Raw genomic sequence first — 23,290 nt, 5'->3', positions numbered from 1 at the left:
CCCCTGCGGCCCGCCCTCACCCTGGGCCCAAACTGCTCCAGCCGCCGCTGCACCACGTCCATCAGCGTCTCCAGCAGCAGCCGCCGGTGCCGCCCGCCGACCCCCACGCGCGACAGCCCCCACGCCGACTGCGCCAGCTCCCGCGGCTCCCAGTCGCGCGGCGCGCCGCTCAGCGCGTCAAGCGCGTGCGCCATCAGTGCGTCCAGGAACTCGCGGTGGCGCGCCGCACGCGCGCGGAGCCGCGCCCAGCCGGCGAGCGCGGCGGCGCAGTCGACGGGGGTGAAGCCGCGCATCACCGCGGCGCCGCGGCGGCAGAGCGCGGTGAGCACGGGCTCGGCCTGGCGGCCCAGCACGCCGTAGGCCCACATCGACAGCGACACCCCCCAGGGGTCGAGGGAGTCGACCTGGCGCAGCAGGATGTCTGTCACGTCAGACAGGAGACGCTCCGCTGCATCGGCAGGCGCCGCCGTCGCTGCTGCTGCCGCGTCCCCGTCGGCCGCCGCCGCCGCCGCCGCTGTTGCTGGGAGCGGTGGTGATGACGGCGGTCTTGCTGCTGCTGCTGCTTCAGAGGCATGCGTGCTGTTGCCACCGGATTCCTGGCTCGGTTGCCCTCCAAGCTGCTGCTGCTGCTGCTGCTGCTGCTGCTGCTGCTGCTGCGGTTGCCGCCACGGCGATGGTTGCCACCGCGGGCCTGAGATGTGCCGCACAAGGGGATCAGAATCACCACCATACCCTGGCACCTCCGCCGCTACTCCTGCGACTCTGCCCTCTCCAAAGCTAGGCAGCGAGGCTAAAAGCGGCCCGCGCCCTGGCCGTGCCCTCTCCCCCTGCGTCCCACCCCGCAGCTCTCGACGTGCGGTCGTCGTTGCCGCCGCGGCTGCCGCGGCCGCCGCCGATTTCAGCAGCTTCCCCTGCTGCAGCTGCGATGTTTGCTGCATCCGCGCCAGCATGTAGAGTGCCTGCACAGCGTCTCTGCCACGAAAGTCTGCGCCCTCTTCATCCACCAAAGCCGACAGCGCCGGAACATTGGTGGCTCTGAGATGACACCAGCAGGGGAAATTCGTGAGTGAGGATGGGAACAGCACGAAGGAGATACAGAGAGCAAGGCTAAGTGCATGAGTGAGGTCGGCGGGGCGATTCTAGCCGTTGTGCAGGGGTCCACCAAGCAGCGGCTTTCTAGGCGCAACGGCGTCACAGCAGTTGACAGCACGCGCACACACAGCCATGAGGGTGTCGAGCGGGGATCAATCTGCACTGCCGGGCCACCGCTCACGCTGCAATTCGCGTGCTGATCTTGATTCCTGGCGCGAGATCGTCATCTGTCAACGGCGGTTCGTCCTCGGCAGCGGCCACGCGCAGGACCTTGAGGCGCAAGCCTGTGCATCGGTGGGTGTGCAGTTCGCCCGGTGTTGGCTGCAGGGTGTGCAGAGGGGCATTGCAAGCAGCATTGCACTGCCTTCCCATGTGCACACACACTGCATTGAATTCAAGCTCTACGTTGGCTGTCGAGCGCATCCGGGCGAGGGGGCGAAGCTGCAAAGAATGCACAACACCAGACAGCGCTCACCTGATCGTCTGTCAAAGAGCGGGTCAACACCCCTTCCTGATGTCGAGGCTGCGTCTGCGTCTTGGTCTATCGCTGTGCAGTGTATTTGCAACCTGCAAACATATGCACAACAGCCATGGAAGGTTGTGTGGGAGGCGAGTGTGAGCGTGTGCGCACCGGCTGGTGTTGCACAGAGTGCGAGCGGCGGCGGCCGTGCGCGCGGCGCGCGCCAGTGGGGCCTCACCTGTGCCTGCATCTGACTGAATGGCCTCGGTAGGCTGAGAGGTGGGCCTCGCCACTTCTCACGCTCGCTGGTTGGCCTTGTAAAGGCCGCTGCTGCATACCGTTGCCTCGCTCTAGTAGGGGGCCCCTGCGAGAGCAGCCCTCCGCGACACTTGATTATTTTATACTTGGCATCAGTGCCTCATTGATACAAGGCTGATTGTGATGTGATCACCGGAGGCCTTTGTGCAGCCGAGAGTCCTCTAATGCGGTGCTGAATCAGTGTATTTTGGAACAGGATAATAAGGTACACTGGGCACAATGGCGCGAGGACAGGCATTGCACAACGGACGCCTGCACCCGGCGCACACAGTTGAGAATGGGAGAGGTGCTGTGCTGGTGGCGCCGTCGTCGGGCCAACTCGGAGGAAGCAGGGCAACTCTACAACGTACTGCATATAGATCAACTTCACCTTCACATGCACGCAGTGATGATACGTGTGCTACCACGAGGCGTCCGGAGTGGTCACCACCGTAGACACCGCACACGGCAAATGTGGCAGGCAGCAGTATTCAAGTATGCTCAAAGCGATAAGGGTATCCCCGCCCGTACCCACCAGAATCTGACCTTGAAGAACATGACATTCACTATACTGTACTGCGCGGCTCCCACGGAGACGAGCATGCAAACTGCATGCTTTGAGAAGCTGGGGGGCAACACGCACTGGTTTAAGGAGATCAGCAGTCTAGGTTGTGGCGCAGCTTGTACGTCGAGCCATTGCTTGCTGCTTTGCGTCACATTGTCTTCTGCAGACGCGAATCGACATATGAGTTTCACCAACCCCAGAAGAATCAGTGCGTGGAGAGCTGTGGCGGCAACTAGAGGACGCGATGGTGCCTGAATGTTGGCATATGTTGCAGCAGATGCAGATTGAGGAGAAAGCTTACAAGTTGCTTGACTTTGATTTTCTTGGTGGCTCTATGCTTGCTGATATCATTTCCCCTGATGTGTATGCTTGCTGGCAGATCCGTGGGAAGGTTAGGAATGAGGAGGTCTGCTCTGAGGAGCGCAGGGCCGATGGCAGTGATGCTATGGCATGAGTAACTTATCTATCTATCTATCCCATAACGAGCAAGCAGAGACAGTAATCGGTTTGTGTCTCAGGGGGCTTGAATGGACGGTCGCTACTGTAGGCGCCCAATTCAGCGAGTATGGCAAGCGGCAGTGTGTGAAAAGCGTGCGGGATGTGCCTGCCCTGACTCATTCTATGCACACACTCAAAGAACCGTAACAACCACAAGTCCAGATGCATTCAATATAAATCCGTTCATGAGGGTGGCACGGTGCGCAGCTGGTAAGCCAGAGCTCAGGTGATAACCAAGTGAGGTGGGAGGACTACACTGGTATCCATCGTTCCGCTGCATTGACCACCTGTCCAGACCGCAGAACACATGCTTAATGAATTATGCGTGTAGAGCGTTGTGGCCAGCCCTGCACATGATTGGCATCAACCACATGCACTTCCAGCATTGGTGATAAAAATGTGCACATACGAGCTCTTTTGGGACCACCACTTAGTGGATTGTGCGAGAGTTTTGCGCCTGTCCTGTGGCTGCTCTTGAACGCGTGTGAAAGCTTGCTGTGCACCAACCTCTTCGCTTGCCTGCCACACGCAAGCTGCAGATTCAACCCTCAGGACTGGGCTTGTGGGGAACAGGCACCTCAACGCAGCACCTACACTGGTAAGTTGCACCCCAGGTTAACAGTATAGTGAGCATCAGCTTGACCGGCCACTGATGCGCATGCAATCGGTCATCGTCAGGTCATGGCCATGTCGCCCCATCTGGTTTGACCGGCAGGCCGCCAGTGGTGCTCGTCATGCCTACCCTGTGCCTGTTCCAGCTCTTTTGTGGATTGTGCATTTGGACATGGGGCTTTCCACAAGGGGAAGATCGTGACAGGCGCGCCCTTCCACCCGCAGCTGCCGCAGAAGCCAGGATGCCTTGATGGCGGCTCATGTGCAGTCATTCTTCGGGCTCCTCACCTACTTGTTGAAGAATAAAAACAACAAGGCAGCTGCTTCCGATTTCGAGAAATCGAACGCCTGCTGCTCGTTGTTGAGCAGGACCCTCGCTCGGGAGAGGGTTCCGGCGATCAGGGCGTCTTGGAAGAAGGGGCTGTCGTGATGAGAAGAGACATGCTTTGATAACAGCTGATCAGGCCAGGCCGCTGGGCCCTCGTCGACATTCTGTCTGGTCTTGGACCGAGGCGCACCGCTATGGAGGGAGGCAGGCACAGGAGGTACGTGCTTGAACATTCTACCTGCACACAGGGCGCCTCGGCCCCATGCGATACGAGCTCGGGCAGGCCCAAGCTTACCCATCTCCCTGTACACAGGTCACTTAGCGATACATGGGCAACGCTGTACAGCAATCTCAGCCTTGAAGATGGCGCTGGGCCGGTGAGAGTCCAGCTGGCTATGCAGGCGGGCTCCGTCGAAGCGTTGTATTGTCACCGCCTCGGTGTGCATGCATGGTCTCAGCGCTCATTCTTTCACCATGTTCCACCCCGCAGCCCCTTACAGTGTCGGCGGCCATAGGAGCTGGCATAAACGTGCAGCACCTCCAGCCACTTGAGCTGCAGCCCCTTCCTGGTGGCGGCCATGGCAGCGCTATGCCCGCAGCTTCCCTCGCAGCCATGGTGGCCGCAGGCCCGTTGTACGTGGGCGGCGGTGACGACGCATTGAAGCCGGCCGCGCCCTTCCCTGGCGGTGCGGACCAGCAGCTGCAGCAGCTGCAGCAGGTGCAGCCGCAGCCGTTCCAGCTCTTGCAGCAACACCAGCAAGCAGACTTGGTTGGAGGGCGGCCAGCGCGCACGCGCAAGCCGACGGACAAGGTAGCACTGGGCGTCGCAGTCGCAGGCAAGCGTTCGCACGCTGGCTGCAAGGGCAAGGACCCCGCAACCGTAGCGGCTGCTGCGGCAGTGGCGCTGGAGCGCACGGGTGGTGAGACGGGCAGCGGATGCCACCAGCGTCGCAACTCGTTCACACCGGCACTGCCGTCAGTGCTCGAGCGCGATGGCGGCGAGGATGCCGGCGGCATGGAAAGCCCTCCAAGGTGAGGCGGCGCATTTTCTGGGTCGCAACGGAAACGTCAGTTGTGGGAGAGTCAGGGCAAGCCGATGTTGTCCACCTCTGCCTGATCCAGTGTGAGTGTCCAGTCAGCTGCTGTGCTTCAAATGTTGGGCTGCACTCTTGCATCAGCCAAATATGCCAACGGACGGCTCTCAAATGACTCGTGGCTTGTTGCTTTTCACATCAATCAGGGATGAGATTGGCGAGGAAGACGAAGAAGATGACGACAGCGACAATTACAGTGGCAGCGGCCGTGGCAAGAAGGGCGGCGGCCGACGTGGCGGCGCCAACGGCGGCGGCGCCAGCGGCCGTAACCGCGGCGAGCTGCTAACTCTTGACCCCAAGCGTGTGAAGCGCATTCTTGCAAACCGCCTCAGCGCCGCACGCTCCAAGGAGCGGCGCGTCAAATACACGCTGGAGCTGGAGGCCAAGGTTCAGGCGCTGGATGGCGACCTGGCGCGCCTCTCAAACGAGCTGGAATCCACGCGTGCACGCGCTGCGGCCGCACAGCGCGCGCAGGCTGAGGCGGACGGCCGCGCTCTGGGGCTGCAGCAGGTGCTGGCACACGCGAGTGCCGCCAACCAGGCGCTGGCGGCTGAGGTGCGGGAGCTGCAGCGCTGTCTGGGGCTGCCGGAGCAGCTGCCGTCCCTGACAGCACCGTCGCTAGCAGTTGCAGCGCCTGGCGCCTCGCCGCCGCAGTCCACGCAGGCTCAGCAGGATCAGCATCAGCAGCAGCCTGTGCAGCAGGAGCAGCAGAGTGGCCAAACCGCGTTGGTCATCAAGCAGCAGCAGCCCGCGTTGCTGGGTGACGAGGACGGCGACGTGGAAATGCTGGCGGAGCTGCTGGGTGTGACGGGCTCGCCGCTGCCTCATGAGCGCAGCGGCGCTGCCAGCGGGGTGGCCCCACTCTCGCCAGCAAGTGCGAACACTTCTGCTGGCGCTCACTACAATCACCATCAGCCGCATCAGCAGCTCCAGGTGCAGGGATGGTTGGCCTCCATGAGCGGCCATAGCGTGCCAAGCTCACCGCCGCCGACGGGCATTGCAGGGCGCGGCGGCCTGCACCCCCCGCGGCCGCTGCTGGCAACGCTCTCGGAGCCGCTTGGCGAGCGCATTGCAATCCCAGACGAAGCCTCCACCACCCCGTCGTGGTCAGGCATGTGCACCACACCTGCTGGGGCGGCGGGCCGCGCCTCGAACATCGCGGCGCTGCCCCCTTGCCTGCAGGCGCAGCCGCTCCTGCAGCAGCAGCCTGGACTGCCGCACGAGCCAAGCGGCAGCCAGCCTCTTGCGTTTGGCGCCGCGCCGCAGCCGCAGCGGCCGTCAGGCTCCCAGCACCAGCGGTCCGCAAGCGCGGGGAGCATATCCCCGCTGGCAAGCGATGCGGGGGCCCTGGTTTATGGCAGTGGCATGGCAGCGACTTCCTTCGTGCAGCTCAAGCCAGGGGCAGTGGTGTTCGGCGCGGCACCTCTTCAACTGCCACAACAAGCGGATACAGGCGGGCGGTTTATGACTGTCACGACGCCGGGGCCTGCAGGGACCCCGTCCACCAACATCACAGCAGGCGCTGCGCTCGCTCCAGAGGCACTGCTTGGGCCGGGCGCTGTGCCACTGGCGCCGTTTGGTGGCCTGTGAGGGTTGTGCGGCGAGGGGTGAATGCGTCACCAGACAAGGCTAGATGAGATTATCCCTACACAAACATAGCACACTTCACATCAAAACTTTTCCTAGCGCTCTTAGGCCCAGATCACGCCCAGAGCAGGCCCAGATGACAGGACAGCTAGGCATGCCCTGTGGCAATGACTAGATGCTTTGCTTGCGTGGCGGCAAATCCAACCCCTGCCTGGCCTGGTTTTTGGAATGCTGTGGTGCCCACCGCAACATCGGCACTGGGCTGAAGGAAGCCGGATGGGCCGCAAGTTTGACCCCGGCACTGTGACCACCCTCAGCTTGACAGCACCCCACCCTAACGGTGCACTGTTTGTGGACTGGCCGCCCGCCTCGGGCGGGCGAGGTATACGAGATATGACTGTACGCGCCCGTAGGTGATGACATTGCGCTGCACCTCCCTCAAACTGTGTTGTCGTGCTGCGTGGCTGTGCCTCCTTCAGCTTTGGACTTTCCGGAGAGCTGTGCAGCTCGCTGGCGTTATGAACTGTGATGTACAAAAACCCCATCACGCCCCCTTTGAATAGATGCGTGCATACATCCCAGCGCAGTATTCGCTTGTAACAGATCTTTATGATGCACGATTACGTCGCTTGTTTGGGGGTGGGGATGGGCTGGGTGCCTTGTGCGTTGTGTCAGAGCGCCAGGTGTTTATGACGCCACATGCTGCTCCACGGAGACCAGCTCGCCAACACCATGATCGCTAGAGGCCTTCGCAGCCCAGTCCTGCAGGTGCATGCGGCCGTGCAACACTCACATGCTGACGCGCGCAAGCACCGGGGGCAGCAGGCGCGCAGGCGCCGGCAATATACGATGCCGCCATGATGCACGACACATACGCATGCACCATAAAGTGCGCTTGTGTACGCATATTGCTGGCCATTGGGCGGGAACATGCAGATCTCGATATTTGAAGGCGCGCGGCTGATCTCGCAGCGCGTTTCAGATGATATCAATACAAACGACACTCTTGAGAGCTTACTTGTGAAGCTGCATGGTGGAGAGTTGGCTGGATGTGAGGTGTGCGCTGTTGGCCATGCTGCGGAGAGTTGCGCTTGCTGCAGGCGGCGGCCCGACGCGGTGCACGCACATATCGGCACCCAAACCCATACTTCTTGGGCCTCATCTACAATGCTGTTGCAGATTGACGTTCTGGCCAAGGACGGCACCTGGCGCGACATCGGTGGTGAAAACCCGCTGCTCATGACGCTGGCAGCCGCCGGCGTCGCGCCCGATCAGACCGAGGCGGTCCGCTTCCGACTGCCACCCACTGCCGCCGCCCCCTCCTGCTCTGTCGCTGACGGCGCACGGCGCCGCGGCCAGGCGGGTGGCCCCGCTGCGCGGCGTCGTCGCTGGGTGCGGCGCTGCGTGGGGTTGGCTGCTGTGATGGTGAAGGCTGTCCTCGTGTTGGAGGCTGTTGGCTGGGCCGCCCAGCTGGTCGGCGACAGCCTGCAACGGCGGCGGCGGCAGGACGGCGGCGCTGATGACCCAGGGAGTGGCAGCGGGACCGACCCCGCAGACGTGCTGATGGCCTACCTGACCGGCAGCAAAGGTGAGGCGCAGAGCTCACGGCCCGGGGATGGCCGGGCGCACCGTCGCAGCACGGCACGGAGCGCGACGTGGGCGTGCAGCCCTTGGCACACGCGCGGCTTCGGTCCGCAAGCCGTGTGTGCCCCGCTTGTCGCCAGCACCCTGCGCCCCGCAAGCAAAACCCATCCTCACGCCGTCGCCTGCCCCGTTCGACTCGTCCCGCTCTCCCCCTGTCCCTCAAGGCTCATCGTCGCTGGCGGCTTTGAACACTGAGCAGATGGCCGAGGCTGTGGACGCGCTGGGCTCCAGCGACTTCCAGGAGCTGGGGGTGGAGGACGGCGGCGCGGAGCTCAGGGCCGCGGTGGAGGACCTGGTGCTGGAGCGGCAGGTGGGGCGCGGCGCGGCGCGGTGTAGGCTGCCGGTGCTGGCGCGGCGCGGTGGGCGGCGCTCTGCAAGCGTGAGAGGGAGGGGGCGTGCGTCTGCGGACAGGCTGGCGGCGATTGCGCTGAGCGGCTGCACGGGTGCATTTGTGGTGGGTCGAGCTTGCGTGTTGTGGAGCCACCATGCATCTTGGGGAGCTGCCAGTTGAAATACAGGCGCACGCCGGCATACACGACAGCCGATTTGGAGCTTCATGCCTTGCGCCTGTCACAATATGTGCTTGCACTGCAGGAGAGGCGGCGGCAGCTTGAGGAAGCACAGGCAGCAGCGGCGGCCGAGAACGAGGGCCGGCCAACGGCCTCGAGGCGGACGGGGCGCACGCCCGCTGTACGGCGTGGCATGGCGGGGCTGCCGGCGACGAAGGCCGGCGCGTGGCGGCGCGCAAGGGGCGGCGAGCAGGCCGAGGGGGCCACGGGCGCCAAGGCGGGCGGTGGCAGCGGCGCGGGTGGTGCCGCAGCGACTGGGGGCGGTGCAGAGTAGCGGGCAGTGGGCTGTGGCGGGTGGGCTGTAAAAGAGTACCCAGGCAGATCTCTTAGGCTGCGATGGTGTTGTCAGCTGTTGTAATGATCCCTGCCTTGCTACCCTTTGCAGGGGGCTCAATCACTCGAGACCCATGTTTGGGTGTGCATGACCCTGACATCCTTGGACTATTCGATCCAATAGGCGTCGTGTCAAACAGACTTGATGCGCATACAATCTTTTTTGTGAAGCTAGCAATACTGGGCAATGCAGCGCTCATTTCACGACCCATCAGGCAAACAAACGAGTGCGAGAGCGCAAACAAGTGAGTGCTGGTGCCATCCGAATGAAACCCAGTGCATGGCAAAAACGTGAGGATACCCATCTTCAAGAATGCAGGTACCTGGATGACATCTACTCTTCTTGAATTGTAGGGGCTCTACAGCAGGCGTGATCTGGGGCCCCTGGCCTCAACACTTCTCTAGACGCAGATCTACGACCATGAACGCATTGCGTTACCGACTTGGGTTTGCTGTGCGAGAAACAGGGCAGGCGCTGGAGAGGCTTGGGGCGACCCTGCAGGGCGTCAATAGCTTTCAGGAGCAGAGTGAGTGCTTCCAGATGTCGGCAAACGTTGATTGGCTACGCGCAAACGCATTGGCTGCGGAAGTGGGCGCGGCGACAGCTGTGCTAGGGCCGCTGCGCACACACGCTGCAGTGCAAACTTGCGGGTCTGCGCCTGGCTCGCCGCCCTAACCTATCACATGCAATGCTATTTTTCCGCGCACCCCTGCAGTTCCACAGCTGAGCCCGGTGCTGCACGCGGGACTGAAACTGCCCGAGGTGGCCAGCACGACTTGGATCGCGCCGTCTGCTCAAGTGGTTGGCGACGTGACAGTCGGTGATAACTGCTCAATCTGGTACAACTGCACTGTCCGTGGTGAGCAGACGCTGTGCCAGGGCCGTGCATTGCTGAATGCTCGTATGTGCACAATTAGCAGGCGCAGCAGCAACAGCGGCAGGCAGTCGGCTGAGGCCAAGCGGGTGTGTGGTTGCATGTTGCTTGGCCACCGACAATGCAGCTTCGTGCGAAGGGTCGCAACGGCTTTATCAGCACTGCTAGGCATGCGCTGAGCTCATTGGCATGTTTTCCGTCTTCCCAGGCGGGCCCCTCCTTGATGCAGCCCTGCCGTAAAAACGCCGTTGCCGCGCATGCGCGCACCCACCCCCCGACCGCCTGCAGGCGACTCCCAGCCCGTCAGCATCGGCCACAACACCAACCTCCAAGATGGCGTGTCGGTCGGGTCTCTGCGTTCGGACGGCCATGGCACTAAGATCGGCAGCTTTGTGACCGTGGGGCACAACGCGGTGCTGCAGAGCTGCACGGTTCTCGACCAGTCGCTCATCGGCATGAACGCGGTCGTGCAAGACGGCGCCACGGTGCGCTGCCCATGTTGTTGGAGAGGCAGGCGGCAGCCACGGACGCGCCTGTGAGCCGCGTCCGCGCCTTGCTTCCAAGCTGGGCGCATGGTGCATCCCTCTGTGGGGCCAACAGGGGAGCTCGGTTCACTCCTCAACGCGTGGCGAGAGTCAGCGGCTCTGCAGCTCCCTTGCTGAGAGAGATTCATGACCCCGCTGCTTTCCCCCGCCACAAGAGGTGTCGCCCCTGTACGTCCCGCCGTCCTCCTTTTGCCCAGGTGGAGTCCGGCGCCATGGTCGCCGCCGGCGCCGTCGTCCCTGCCGGCGCCGTCGTCCCGGGCGGGGAGCTGTGGGGCGGCAACCCTGCGCGCCGCCTGCGGGACCTCAAGCCTGAGGAGGCGGAGTACCTCAAGGCGCTCCCAAAGCGCTACCAGGATCTCGCCGCGGAGCACAAGGGCGCGCTCCAGCTGGTCAGGGCCAAGATGGATGCCCTGGCGGCCGGCAGCCTCGAACAGGCGCCGCCGCAGTGAGGCGCGCGGGGGCAGCGGGGCCGCGCGCGGCCGCTGCATGTGTGCGCGGCGGCGGCGGCGGTGGCGGCGGAGGCAGGCTCGGTGGTCACGCCGGCCTGCTGGCTGGCTGGCGGCTTGCAGGCGCCACCGCGGGCGAGCCGGTGGCGGCGTGCCGGTCGGCTGGCGGCCTGCCGCCGCTACCAGTCATGGCTTAATTGTATCTCCAGAAGAAGAGTTGTGTCTCAGCAGCGCGCGTGCCCGCGCTATTCCGTCGCTGCTGTGTTTTGATTTGGGCTGTGCACTAACTGTGTGCGGCGTGGCGGCTGGCCGCGGTCCAGTCTTGAAGGCGACCAGAGGGTTTGCACGCCGCACTACCTGGCTGTGTAACATACCATGTGAGGCCCAGTGTATCGCTGGTCAAGCTAGAACTCTGCTGTCATGTGATCGGACGGTGATGATGGCACCCGTGCTGTGGCCAACTCGCCGGTCAACCTGTGCAAAGGGATCCGGGGAGGTCAGCAAGGCGCTGGCCACATACAACGTAATATAGAAATGGGCACATAACATAACTTGTGTACTACATCATGCCTGGGCAATGATGCCATGCCACCACCTCGCGGACTGCGGTGGATGAGTTGATGAGTCGAGTGCCACTCGCCGCCGCATTTGCTGCGTCCATGCGGTGGGGCGCGATGCTACGTTTCATATGTGATATTTCCTAAGCGACGGTTCTAGCTCATAAAGTTGCAGGCAGCTGTCGCAGGGTTTGAGATCGTTGCTTTGATCGAGCACGGGGCACGCCAGTCAAGAGTTTTTGTAGCTAAGAATGGCTAGTAAACCACATCAACTACTTCTATCTCGGTTCCTGCTGGCGCTGTCCCTAGCGGGCACCGCCACGGCGGCCTGGCGTGCTTCCGCCGCCGGCCCTGCGCAGCAAACGGCCCTGTTCAGCGAGGGCTTCTTGCCGCTGCACTCCGAATTCCGCGGCCAAGCAGCGCTGCGTGACCTGATACAACGGCTGCCAAAGGCTGAGCTTCACATACACATAGAGGGGACGCTGGAGCCTGAGCTGATGTTTGCATTGGCAGCCAAAAACGGTGTCGAGCTGCCCTACACCGATGTCGAGGCGGCCCGTGCGGCTCGCACCAATTTCACCTGCCTCGAGGTCAGAGGAGGCAAAAGCTGCTGCGGCGCGTTTAGGCTTCTGTGTGGAGGCAAAGGGGCATGTTCATCCCACCAGCAAAGTGGCGCACAGCAACAACATCAGCATCCAGCGCTGTGAGCTCTGCGTCAAACACACAGCCACAGCGCCCAGGTCCGTTGCAGCCTGCTGCTGCGGCCTGATCATGTCATTGAGTTTCTCTCTAAGTCCATTGCCTTCTCATTACTACTGCTGCTGCACTCCGCGGCGCGCGCCACGCACCCAGGACTTCCTCCGGATGTACGCGGCAGCCACCAAGGTGCTCATCACTGAGGACGACTTCTACCGCCTGGCGCAGCAGTACCTTGCGCGCGCAGAGGCTGAGAATATCAGGGCCGCGGAGATATTCTTTGATCCTCAGGGGCACCTGGCAAGGTGGGCATGTCTGGGTCTGCTTGGGGCAATCCGTTCCTAAATTCAAGCAGCAAGCCAGCCCCCCCTACGCCTGCACCCACACCATCACCGACGAACACACGCTGGGGCATCAACACGCCAGCCACCGCTCATGAAGCCTCACAATTGTGACGTCCCCCCCTCAAAGGGGTGTGCCCCTGGAGACCGTGATCCGCGGCCTGTCGCGCGCCCTGGCAGAATCACCTGTGGAGGCATCCCTCCTGCTGTGCGTGCAGCGCGAATTTGGCGCCAAGGCGGCCGCCGAGGCGCTGACGCGAGCCATCCCCTACCTGCCAAAGAGCGTCATCATCGCGCTGGGGATGGACGGCAGCGAGCTGGGCCACCCGCCGCGCAACTTCGTGCTTGCATACGGGGAGGCGGCGGCTCTGCGGCTGCACAGGGTGGCGCATGCAGGTATGATGAGGAGCGGCAGGGTGCTCGCATGCACGTTTATACAGGGCCAGCAACAAAGGCACATGTCTGGAATGTTTGGGGGCAAGCTGGTAACCCCTGCTGTCACATGGCATCCGCCTTTCGTGTCCCAACCATACTCAGTCTTTTAGATGTCTCACAGCCATTTGAGTCTGTGAAATGGCATGTTTGCCATTGGGCCGCATCATCCTTCTCCACTATAATTACAGGCGAGGAGGGCGGCCCCTCCTACGTGCGCGAGGCCCTCAGTCTGCTGGGTGCGGAGCGCATAGACCACGGCATCCGCTCCCTGGAGGACCCGGCCCTGGTGGCGGCCATGGTGAAGAGCCAGGTGCCCATCACGCTGTGCCCGCTGAGCAATCTTAAGCTGCAGGTGTACAAGGGGCAGCTGGAGGATCGCATTCGCCAGGTTCTGGCCAGCGGGATGCGCGTCACCATCAACAGCGACGACCCGGCCTACTTTGGGAGGTGGGCTGTGGGGGATGAATGAGGCAGCAAGAAAGCCCGAGGTGTAGGGTTGGACAATGGCACAGTCATGCAGGTGCACATCTCAGCCGACCTGATTCTGACAAGGCTTGATACAATAATCTCACAAAGGCAGTGTATGGATTGTGCAACCTCACTCGATATAATCCCATCCATTTGCTCTCAACGCCCACCGCTTTCCCTCGTCTTGCCTCACCTCGACCCCCAAACCTCTCCAGCTACGTGTCTGGCAACTACGAGTGGGTGGCGCGCATAGCCGGGCTCGGACCAGACAGCCTGGCGGCACTGGCGGCCAACTCCTTCACGTCCAGCTTCATGCCACAGGTGAAGCAACAAGAGGGGGAGTGGGTGGCGGCGCAGAAGCCTGAGTGAACATTTGTTTGGCTGGATGTGCGTGTCGCGTGCAGCACCACGCTGCAACACGTTCCCGGAAGTCTCACTGTGTCTGTTAATTGCCACCTGGTGGTTTTGTCTCAAACGCCTTGCCATCGCCCCTGCTTGCCACAGGAGCGCAAGGACGCACATGTGGCGGCTGTTCAAGACGCGCTGGATCAATGGAGGCGTGACCAGGCCAGCTTCCAGCAGGAATGATTGGGTGTCATATGCCCCTCTTGCTCCGCACCTTGGCACCTGTCCCCCCCTTTCCATTGATGGAATTGAGAAAAACATCAAGTGATCGTGGCAGACATTGCCATTCTGTGCCCTGTGCTGCACACCTTGTTCACTGCTGCCCTGATAAACAATGTCGCCACTGCGGCCCATGTGCTTGGTTGCTGACTGTCAGAAACTTGCGCTCTGACTCGAAGGAACATCATGTTCCACCAGCAGTGGTGACTGTCCAAAACAAGGATTATCCCCACTTGCTGCACTTGGTGCCTGCATTGGATGTTTCTGGGCATAGTTTTGTTGCACTCGTCGATGAAGAGGTGATCACACCAGCTTTCGCACCTTCACATGTATGCACCCCTGCTTGCTTAGCATTGCAAGTGCAATGTACGTTGTATGCATGCGTCAGCCAAGTACTGGGGAATGGGCTGGGGGCCCAGGGAAGGGGCGAGCTGACGCGGAAGCCCCGGTGTACCGTCGTAACAGGGAACCTTCACCTTTGTCGCAAATTCAACACCTGCTGCCTGCTTGTCTAAATCCTGATGCGCCTGCTATCCAAATCAAGCAAACCACTGGAACAGGTGCCTGGCGCATAACCCAGGCAAACACACGTTTCCGGCATGGCTTGACTTTCCCCCCATTATGGAGTCCCCAAAATTTGTCCATCTGGCCGCCTGGAGTACTGTACTGTATGGGCAGACGCACGTGGCAATGGCGTATCAGCAACCTTTGATCATGCAAGCAGACCATGTCAACACTGACATATCATACAACACCAGCGCGACGGGGCTGAAGCCCGGTCATGTGGCGCTGTCGGCTGTGGGCTGCGGAACTTGAGCTGCTCAGCTCAACTGGTCTGTCTTGCCGGCGTGCAACTGGTGTTTTGCAAGGCAGCCAACACCGATACGGCCTGTTGTAGCGAGTATTTTAGGCCCGCGCTTATCATATGCAATACACACGCACCCATTCCTTTAACGCCTCGATACGTACTCGATTAAAAAGTGATCTTACACCCGATCCAGAACTGCTATCCAGCTTCTAGCATGTCCGTGCAGACGGCTAGATGCACATTCACTGCACCGGTGTGGGCTACGCACCGTCCTGTGCTTCGGCTTGCGTTCCTCGCGCTGATGGCGCTTGCTGCATTTCATCCCGCAGAAGGCAGGCCCGCCCGCCTGCGCCCGCCTGCCGCTGGCCTCCGCCTGCACCCGGAATTTCAAACCACGGCACAGCTGCAGAACCTGATCCAGAGGCTGCCGAAGGCGGAACTGCACTTGCACATAGAGGGCACCCTCGAGGTGGACATGTTGTTCCAGCTGGCTCGCCGCAACGGGGTGCAGCTGCCCTACGCCGACGAGGCGGCGGCGCGTGCCGCACGCTCCAATTTCACCTGCCTGGAGGTAGGGGGTGATGGAATCCTGATACCTGGGGGTTGCAGGCTTTGAACGGTGCCGAGGCTGGCGGTTCAAGTGGGCTGCTGTGCGGCCCGTCAGCCTGCGTTGCTTGAGTGCGCCAGACTCGCTTGAAGCTTGGATCTGATGCATGCTGGCACCATGCCCATTACTTACCAACACATGAATAGCAGTACGCGTGTGCAGCAGCAGCATTTGAAACCTCTCTTGTCACACTGTGTGCTCCCCTGTCTCTCTCATCAAGACCCCTGGCACCTCCCTCACTTTCATTCCTGATCCTTGTATGTTTGGCGCCCCTATCGTGCCATGTTGCGAAGGACTTCATCGATCTGTTCACTGACGTCAATGTGCTGCGCACAGAGCGCGACTTCTACGAACTGGCTGCGGCATACCTGCGGCGAGCAGCTGCTGAGAATGTAAAGCACGTTGAGATGCAGTTCGACCCCCAGGGCCACATGATACGGTGGGTGGTTGGGTGGCTTTCCCCTCAGTGCGTTGAAGAGAGGAAGGCAGATGGACTGGCAACGCAGCGGTTAGTTCAGGCCAAAAACTGGCAGCAGGAAGCTGCACGGCAGGTGTCACAGGATACGATCAGATCCGCTCCCAGAAGATACAGGATTTTTGGCTGCATACTTGCATGGGCACACCTGCATGCCAGCGTGACCTTGGGTGTCGGTGGCCCCGAGCCCTCCACCAACGCCTGAGCCACATGCAGCTCTGACACAAACCCTACACGCCACCTTGCCTCCCCCCTCCCTTCGCGCAGCGGCATCCCATTCGCCACCGTTTACAACGGTCTGTCCCGCGCAATCCAGGAGTCCCCTGTAGATGCGTCCCTTATATTTGCATTTGAGCGTAGCCGCAGCCAGCTGTCTGCAGCGAAAGCGCTGATGCAAGCTGTGCCGCATCTGAGCGGCATCTGCGCCGTTGGGCTCGCGGGGCCCGAGGTGGGCAACCCTCCAAGCAATTTCAAGGAAGTTTTCGGGTCGGCACGGCTGCTGAGGCTGCACAAAGTGGCGCACGCTGGTGCGGGGCTAATCGGTTTGGGGATTCCAGGCAACTCTTACACCTAGAGCATCGATATCTTCAGCGTGTGGGTTTCGCATGTGTCGCTAACCCAGCCTTGCTGCCCGCGCGTCCCCCTGCTCATCTTGGTGACACCCCACCATCCGGCTGACCCCTGAACCCCCCTGGCAACGCGCCCCTTGATGCGCCATTACAACGTTTTATCATGCCCATGCGAAGGCGAGGAGGGCGGCCCCTCCTACGTGCGCGAGGCCCTCAGTCTGCTGGGTGCGGAGCGCATAGACCACGGCATCCGCTCCCTGGAGGACCCGGCCCTGGTGGCGGCCATGGTGAAGAGCCAGGTGCCCATCACGCTGTGCCCGCTGAGCAACGTGAGGCTGCAGGTGTACAAGGGGCAGCTGGAGGATCGCATACGCCAGGTCCTGGCCAGCGGGATGCGCGTCACCATCAACAGCGACGACCCGGCCTACTTTGGGAGGTGGGCTGTGGGGGAGGAATGAAGCATCAAGAAAGCCGCAGGCGACAAGCCTGAAGGGGCCCAACAACGCGGGTGTGAGCTTAGCCAACAGCAACGCGTGCCTCAATAATCTGCATTTTCTCTGAAACACCGCCCGACCTGATCTTGACCCTCCATTTGACTTGCAACTCTTCAGCCTTGTGCCCAACTCTCACCCACCTCCCACGTCCCATCAGCTATGTGTCTGGCAACTACGAGTGGGTGGCGGGCATAGCTGGGCTAGGACCAGATGACCTGGCGTCGCTGGCAGCCAACTCTTTCACGTCGAGCTTCATGCCACAGGTTGTTTGATAGCAACATGTTCGGCAGGCTCGAACAAGCCTGTCGTGCCGTTTTTTGTCGCTGCTTATCACGTTGGCGCTTCACAAGGCTGGATTGCTAGGGTGTGCAAGGGGACAGCTTAAGCTCAATCTGGTTGTTGGGCTGCCCACTCACCAGCATGATCAACACCCCCTGACGCAGGAGCGCAAGGACGCGTACGTGGCGGCCGTTTGGTCTGAGCTTGCACTCTGGAGACAGCAGCAACAGCAGCAGCAGCAGCCAAGTCAGGAGCAGCTTTAGGACCAGCCCACCCGCCCCACATTCCGCGTGCAGGTGGAAGAGCAGCACATCGCTGTCAGCCGCAAAGAACGATGCAAAAGACAACGCGCGAACACAATGCTGCATGCATGCGCCTGGTAATGACCCTGGCATGTTTTGTTTTTCACCGGCGTGTAAGCCTGGTTTCTGTACATGTCTGTGCCACCAGTGCTGCTAGTAAAAGCCTGCGGCTGGAGCTGTATTTCATGCGAGCCGCCCCATCCGGCACCGATTGCCCTGGTTTCTGATGGTGTGGGGGCACAAGCTTGTTTTTGGATGCTTCAGTACCTGCACTTCTCTCAGCCAGTTCCAAGTACTTCAGTTGCTATTTAATGGCAATTCTTACAGCTGCATGCAATCGGACAAGCAAATTAGGATGACGCGTGCCAGAGGTGAGGTCATCCGTCACTCGTCAGCCGCTGCCAGGATAGCTGCAAACTCCCCCTCTGATATGAGGCCGTCCCCGTCAGCATCAAACTCAACTACCATGTCGTGCAGCTCGTCAGGGGTGATGTCCACCTGCGTCGCAAAGCAAGGTTAAGGGGGAGGTTGACCACACGTGTTGATGGCGCGCCAATGCAAGCGCTGCCTCAACACAATCCTGGCTCACTGCTGTTCAGGCCCACTTATTCCAGCTGGGCCAGGCCCATCCGAAGCCTGAGCACATTAAATAATGTGTGCATCATTCTGCGATGCTCGCCTGCAGCTGCTTGGCAATAACCCTCAGGTCCGCCGCAGATACGCCCCCTCCACCCCCAAGGTCGAACAGTTGAAACGCTCGAGCCACCTCCTCCCGTGGCGACCGCTCCAGCAGCTTGGCCGCGCACACCTCTCGGAACGAGTCAAAGCAGAGCGGCAAGGCCGCATCAAGGCCGGCATCGCGCAGCAGTGACCGCACGTCGGCTTTTTTCACTGGAAAGCCCATGGCACGCAGCGCGATCTTGAGCTGCCGTGGTGTCACCTCGCCGTCCTGGCCCTCTGACAGGCGGTCAAACGCATACGCGACCTCGCCCTCCATGTCATCGGACAGGCTGCGCAATCGCGAACGCTGATGTGATGGCTGATGCATAAACAGTGCGCTGCGGGGTATGTCCATGACGGCACTCTGGCGGTGCATTGCTGCTGGTGCCGCCGCTGCTGCTGCTGCTGTGCTGCGTCTGTTGAGCGACGCAAAGGCCGCCAATCGCCCTGTTTCACCCGGATCAATATAGTCCTTTAGCTTTTTCAAAATTGAATTCGTCCCAGGTTCTGCGCTCCGACTGCCCCCCGCTTTTTCGGAGGGTGGGTCAAACGAGCAATTTGCGAAGCTCCGATCTGAGTGCAGTGCGAAACATGCGAAAGACGCAGCTATTGGATGGAACACGACAAGATAACTTAGAAGTATACCTCAACTACCTTGGAGTCGTAGTCGGCCGTCACCGTCTCACCGGGGATCAAAGGAGCAGGTGTGCGGCAAGCAGCGGAGTGCACAAAGCGAGTGGGGTATCCCTGCCCGTACCCATTCCACCGGGACTCGTATCACACAATCACCTGAGCGCGATGGTGAGTCGATCAGAGCGGCAGAAGTGATGTAAGCTGACAAATACATGCGCGCGACACGCAACAGGATGCGCATGACTCAATGCTGGACACTACTGTACTGCGCGACCGCAACAGCAGCACAAGCCACCCAAAAACATAGGGCCCCTCAATCTCAACTGGCTATAATAGTTGTCCAGAGAATTTCAACCTTCTAAAGGAAGAGCACATGCTGGCATTACCTCGCCAACTGCAACCTGCAGGGAGCTGGCCGTGGTTCTCCTACGGTAGTGAAGTCACCTGGGGTGCAGATACACGGCGTCATCTGCAGCCTGTGCTCACGGGCACAACACCAACAAACGCATCATCTATATTATTCATACATGTGACTGGCGCCTGAAGGGTCTAGCCGACACGGGGGAGGACCGATGTGAGCAAACACCCTACGACGTCTGCAATGCTGGGCTACAGTGCAGTGCTGGGACATGCTGTGGGGAGCTACAAGTGATATCAAAATCATTCCAATTTTACACTGGCCAAAAGCTAAACACATGATGAAACACGCACTTGTCACGGAAATATCCTGCATTTGTTCAATATTTATTATGTGCCGTATTTTTTTATATCGCCACGCTCCAGCTGCTGCCGCATGTAGTCAACTGTGGAGGTGAAAGGAGTGACGAATCAGAATAGCAGACAGGAGAGGGATACGGGGTTAGGGAGCAAAAGACACAGAAATTCAGAGATTGAGATTGAACGTGCGTTTGAATGTGCATGTTTGCGTGTGTGTGCACGCACGTGCGCCTCCGTGCATGCGTGCATGCATGTGCCTGTGTCGTTTGTGCTGTGGACATGTCAGACAATCACACGCAGGCACCAGATTGCACGCAGGTGGTGGGTCGGCTCCTCCCATACCACCACCTTCCACTTCACACACCCTCATAAAACAATGTCTCGCCGTCCTGCAAGGATGCCATTAGTGAAAAGTGCGAGTGAGGGCAAGGGCGTCAAGTGCGATTGCAATCGCACCGGTCTCAATGGTGCTGTGCACACATGCGAGCAAGGGCACAAGCCAGCAAGCGCGTGAGCAAGCAACGTAGGTGCGCAGGCACGCACCTCAAAAAGAATCTTGTATACACAGTGCTCGAACCGGGGATCAGGGATTGTGTTGTAAGTCAGCACCTGGCACAGTGTGCAAGACAAGTGGAGTGGCGGCACGAGGGAGGGTGCGAGCTGACTTCATGTGCCCTGTGGGTTCAGCTGAAGCGCCGCGCGTCCCGTCGAAACACTGCACCCGTAAGGATCTTGGTTGAAGACGGTCGCGCGCAGCCAGGGCGCGTAGGAAGCCGCCGCTGGTCCCCTCTCGTCCTGTGGCCGGTCCAGGCGAAGTGTCGTTGACTCACCCCACGGTACCACGCTACGTCGCCATCATCCCCCACAAGGAAGCGGCCGGCGACCTCGTCACCCGACTTCAGGCGGAATCGGCTCAGCAGCGTGTCGGTGTCAACTTCCAAGCCGCCCGCCAGCGTGCTGCTGCTCGGCTGGTCTGACAGCCACAGGGAGCTGGGGCTAGCAGGGGCAACCTGCGGCTGCTGCTGCTGCCGATGCTGTTGTTGCCGCTGCTGCGACTGCTGCTGCTGCTGTTGCGGCCACGTCATCGTGCATGAACGCACCAGGTGCCCTCTGAATGGCTTGCTGTCGTCACGCGCGCGCCTGGTAGGAAGACTCTGCTGCACGCACGCCGCGCCCACCAAGCACTAGCAGCACGAGCAGCGAACACAGGCGTGGAACAGCACAATCCACCCTCTTGCAATCACGCTGACTCCCTCTCGCTGTTGGCGGGCACTGCTGTACTTTGCGACGTTTACTTCGCGTTGGTTCGCGCTATGCCGGGTGCGATGCCAGATCGCTTGGGTTTACGTATTGAAGACTCGGTCTGATAAAGCCTCATACCTTCCTCTTAAGGGGATGGTCAACGGCGCCATGGCCCCGACGCCGGCCTTTGCAGACGGCGTCAGCGAGTGACTGCTTGAGTTGGCTCTGCCGCAGGGTGGAACCACAAGGTATCCCTGAAGAAGCACTGCGCTAGAAGCGTTGATCACGCTGAGGGGCGCGTTGTGCAGTTCATGACGTGTGTCGGGGCAAAAGGTCGCAGGCTCAGGTTGCCGGGCGTCGTGTCAGGCAATTCGCATGTGCGTGCGCACATGGACCAGAGGGGGGTGTGTGGAGGGAGGCAGGACTTCTGCTACCCGCCATCCCTGTCAAGCATCAGTATCGTGCCTTACGACATACATGCACAAGCCAGGAACCTAGTCAACATGGTCAACCCCCATGAGCGCAAGATTTGTGCAAAGCGAGGCAGTAAAGCCCAACAAGCCGTGTAAATGCCCACATTTTGTGTCCATATGTAGTCACCTTTACATCTGTCAATGTCAGCAAGCCGAGTGCATGCTGCACCGTCACCTGGTGCACACGTCACCCCCCGCACGAGTAATCTTCAGCTTCTCTATTGCTGCAGCTGCCTCAATTCCCGTGTGATCATGTGCAGTACATGTCCATACCTCTGCATCATCGTACTCGATCTCAGCACAGCCTAAATAGGTGGAAGCCACCGTCTACATCTGCTCTACACCATGGCGAACGTCGTGAAGGACGACGGCAACGGGCTGGACAAGGTGGTATTGAAGACGCCCAATGTGAGTCGAGCAAAAAGCCATGGGTGCGTCGCGTCAGATCGAATGACCTTTCAGATCGATCAACCGACCGATTTACTCTTGCAGGGGGCTTCTGCGGAGGTGTACCGTCACGGAGCGCACCTCACATCCTTCAAGACCGCATCTGGCAAGGTACGGTGCCGTCGTGCAGTGGACGACGCACGCTCGGTGCCCTCTGGTGCCCACTGCCCAGCTTGTGTCACACCCCACCGCACGTTGATGATGGCCACTTGCTCACATCGGCGTGCAGGATGTGCTCTTTGTGAGCAAGCAGGCTGTGTTCAAGCCGCCCAAGGCCATCAGGTGTGTGCAGCACCCAGCGCGAGGCGGCCTCCGTCCCCTGCAACGCTATCTGCAAGTTGTCTGGCCGCATGAGCTATGCAGCTTGCTGTAGATTCGCGGCTGCATCTCCAATCGCGCAGGGGCGGCGTGCCTGTGTGCTTCCCGCAATTCGGCCAGCTGGGTCCCCTGGGACAGCACGGCTTCGCACGTAACGCTGCGTTCGAGGTCGTGGGCAGCGGCGACAACAGCGTCACACTCGTGAGTGGGGTGTGAAACCAGGAGTTTGTCAGCCCCGCCTTTGAGATCGCAGAGGGCAGTTGCATCAGCTAGCAACAGGCTGGCACAAGCCAGGCTTTGCCGTGTCTGCTCCCTTGGCACGCATCTCTGCCCTGCCTGCCGTCTGGCTCGACTGCCTGCGTTTGCGACAACGGGTCCCTGCAGGAGCTGGCGGCTAGCGGGAAGGAGGATGAGCGCTATCCTCATCCCTTCCAGCTGCGGGTCACCGTGACCCTGGCGGATGAAAGCCTCACGCAGAAGCTGACGGCAATCAATACAGGTGCGGGACATGGCGTGGCATGGCCGGTGCGCTGCGTGACGGTTGGGTTGTCGCGGGTGGTGAGCGCGTGGTGATCAGTACATGTTGGCGCGTCTGCGCTGACGCTGCCGAACAGACTTGGTTTGCCTGCCAGCGTCAAGCCGCGCTCAGCATGAGCCCAGCAGCCGAGTTGATGTGTGTCTTGGGCATGACGCCCCTCCTGGATGCCTACAGGCAGCTCACCTATCGCGTTCACGTGCGCACTGCACACCTACTTCACCGCGTCGGCGATCGACAAGGTGTGGCCACACCTGCTGCTTGAAAGATGCCTGCAGGGATTGCAGGCGCCTCTCCGAGTGTGCGCACTTGCGGCTGAAGCGTGCGTTTTGCATTGATATGACCTCTGCCGAAATTCAGAATTGACGCCCCTCACATATCTGGTGAATCTTCTGAAATGCCCACTTTGTTGCCTTGGCTCACAGGTGCGCGTGGAGGGTCTGGACGGCGTGGGCTTCACAGACAGCCTGCAGGGCGGCAAGCCGCTGACGCAGGAGGGGCCCGTGGTGTTTGACCAGGAGGTTGACCGCGTGTACATCGGTACGCCAGGCAGCATCAAGGTGCGACGGGGAGGGGACTGGGGGGGGGGGTGGCGATCGTGGCGG

At 60.7% G+C, this 23,290-nt stretch overlaps 7 protein-coding genes across 7 annotated transcripts in view; 5 read left to right on the top strand and 2 right to left on the bottom strand.

The window, feature by feature from the left end:
• MNEG_0422 (hypothetical protein) overlaps positions 1-1,802 on the bottom strand; it is a gene marked incomplete at both ends in the record, with an annotated part of 4,533 nt that extends 2,731 nt beyond the window's left edge. Inside the window, 2 exons of the mRNA XM_014051098.1 lie at positions 21-404; positions 1,791-1,802. Of these exons, the coding sequence (XP_013906552.1) occupies positions 21-404; positions 1,791-1,802 (396 nt within the window). The remainder of the gene's footprint in view (positions 1-20; positions 405-1,790) is intronic.
• A 2,663-nt stretch (positions 1,803-4,465) lies between these two features.
• MNEG_0421 (hypothetical protein) lies at positions 4,466-6,536 on the top strand (the record flags this gene model as incomplete). Its single annotated transcript, XM_014051097.1, has 2 exons — positions 4,466-4,884; positions 5,093-6,536. The coding sequence occupies 2 exons, from the start codon at positions 4,466-4,468 to the stop codon at positions 6,534-6,536; spliced, it is 1,863 nt and encodes a 620-aa protein (XP_013906551.1).
• A 1,164-nt stretch (positions 6,537-7,700) lies between these two features.
• Positions 7,701-10,948, top strand: MNEG_0420 (hypothetical protein; the record flags this gene model as incomplete). The annotated part of the gene is made up of 6 exons (XM_014051096.1): positions 7,701-8,121; positions 8,342-8,487; positions 8,772-8,970; positions 9,796-9,939; positions 10,243-10,439; positions 10,697-10,948. 6 exons carry the CDS (start codon positions 7,701-7,703, stop codon positions 10,946-10,948), a joined length of 1,359 nt encoding a protein of 452 aa, XP_013906550.1.
• An 805-nt stretch (positions 10,949-11,753) lies between these two features.
• Positions 11,754-13,811, top strand: MNEG_0419 (adenosine deaminase; the record flags this gene model as incomplete). Its single annotated transcript, XM_014051095.1, has 5 exons — positions 11,754-12,092; positions 12,355-12,503; positions 12,670-12,935; positions 13,163-13,421; positions 13,658-13,811. 5 exons carry the CDS (start codon positions 11,754-11,756, stop codon positions 13,809-13,811), a joined length of 1,167 nt encoding a protein of 388 aa, XP_013906549.1.
• Positions 13,812-14,756: 945 nt separating this feature from the next.
• MNEG_0418 (adenosine deaminase) lies at positions 14,757-17,291 on the top strand (the record flags this gene model as incomplete). Its single annotated transcript, XM_014051094.1, has 6 exons — positions 14,757-14,864; positions 15,278-15,445; positions 15,775-15,920; positions 16,224-16,483; positions 16,703-16,961; positions 17,177-17,291. 6 exons carry the CDS (start codon positions 14,757-14,759, stop codon positions 17,289-17,291), a joined length of 1,056 nt encoding a protein of 351 aa, XP_013906548.1.
• A 693-nt stretch (positions 17,292-17,984) lies between these two features.
• On the bottom strand, positions 17,985-18,597 carry MNEG_0417 (hypothetical protein; the record flags this gene model as incomplete). Its single annotated transcript, XM_014051093.1, has 2 exons — positions 17,985-18,098; positions 18,409-18,597. 2 exons carry the CDS (start codon positions 18,595-18,597, stop codon positions 17,985-17,987), a joined length of 303 nt encoding a protein of 100 aa, XP_013906547.1.
• A 3,133-nt stretch (positions 18,598-21,730) lies between these two features.
• Positions 21,731-23,290, top strand: part of MNEG_0416 (aldose 1-epimerase) — a gene marked incomplete at both ends in the record, with an annotated part of 2,300 nt that continues 740 nt past the window's right edge. Inside the window, 7 exons of the mRNA XM_014051092.1 lie at positions 21,731-21,793; positions 21,878-21,943; positions 22,062-22,114; positions 22,234-22,351; positions 22,535-22,649; positions 22,863-22,927; positions 23,111-23,245. Coding sequence (XP_013906546.1) covers positions 21,731-21,793; positions 21,878-21,943; positions 22,062-22,114; positions 22,234-22,351; positions 22,535-22,649; positions 22,863-22,927; positions 23,111-23,245 — 615 coding nt within the window. The remainder of the gene's footprint in view (positions 21,794-21,877; positions 21,944-22,061; positions 22,115-22,233; positions 22,352-22,534; positions 22,650-22,862; positions 22,928-23,110; positions 23,246-23,290) is intronic.

Source organism: Monoraphidium neglectum, assembly GCF_000611645.1.
Source record: "Monoraphidium neglectum strain SAG 48.87 unplaced genomic scaffold scaffold00033, whole genome shotgun sequence".
Lineage (NCBI taxonomy): Eukaryota > Viridiplantae > Chlorophyta > Chlorophyceae > Sphaeropleales > Selenastraceae > Monoraphidium > Monoraphidium neglectum.
Note: the sequence above shows the minus strand (reverse complement) of the source record. Positions and strands in the feature narration are given on the sequence as shown.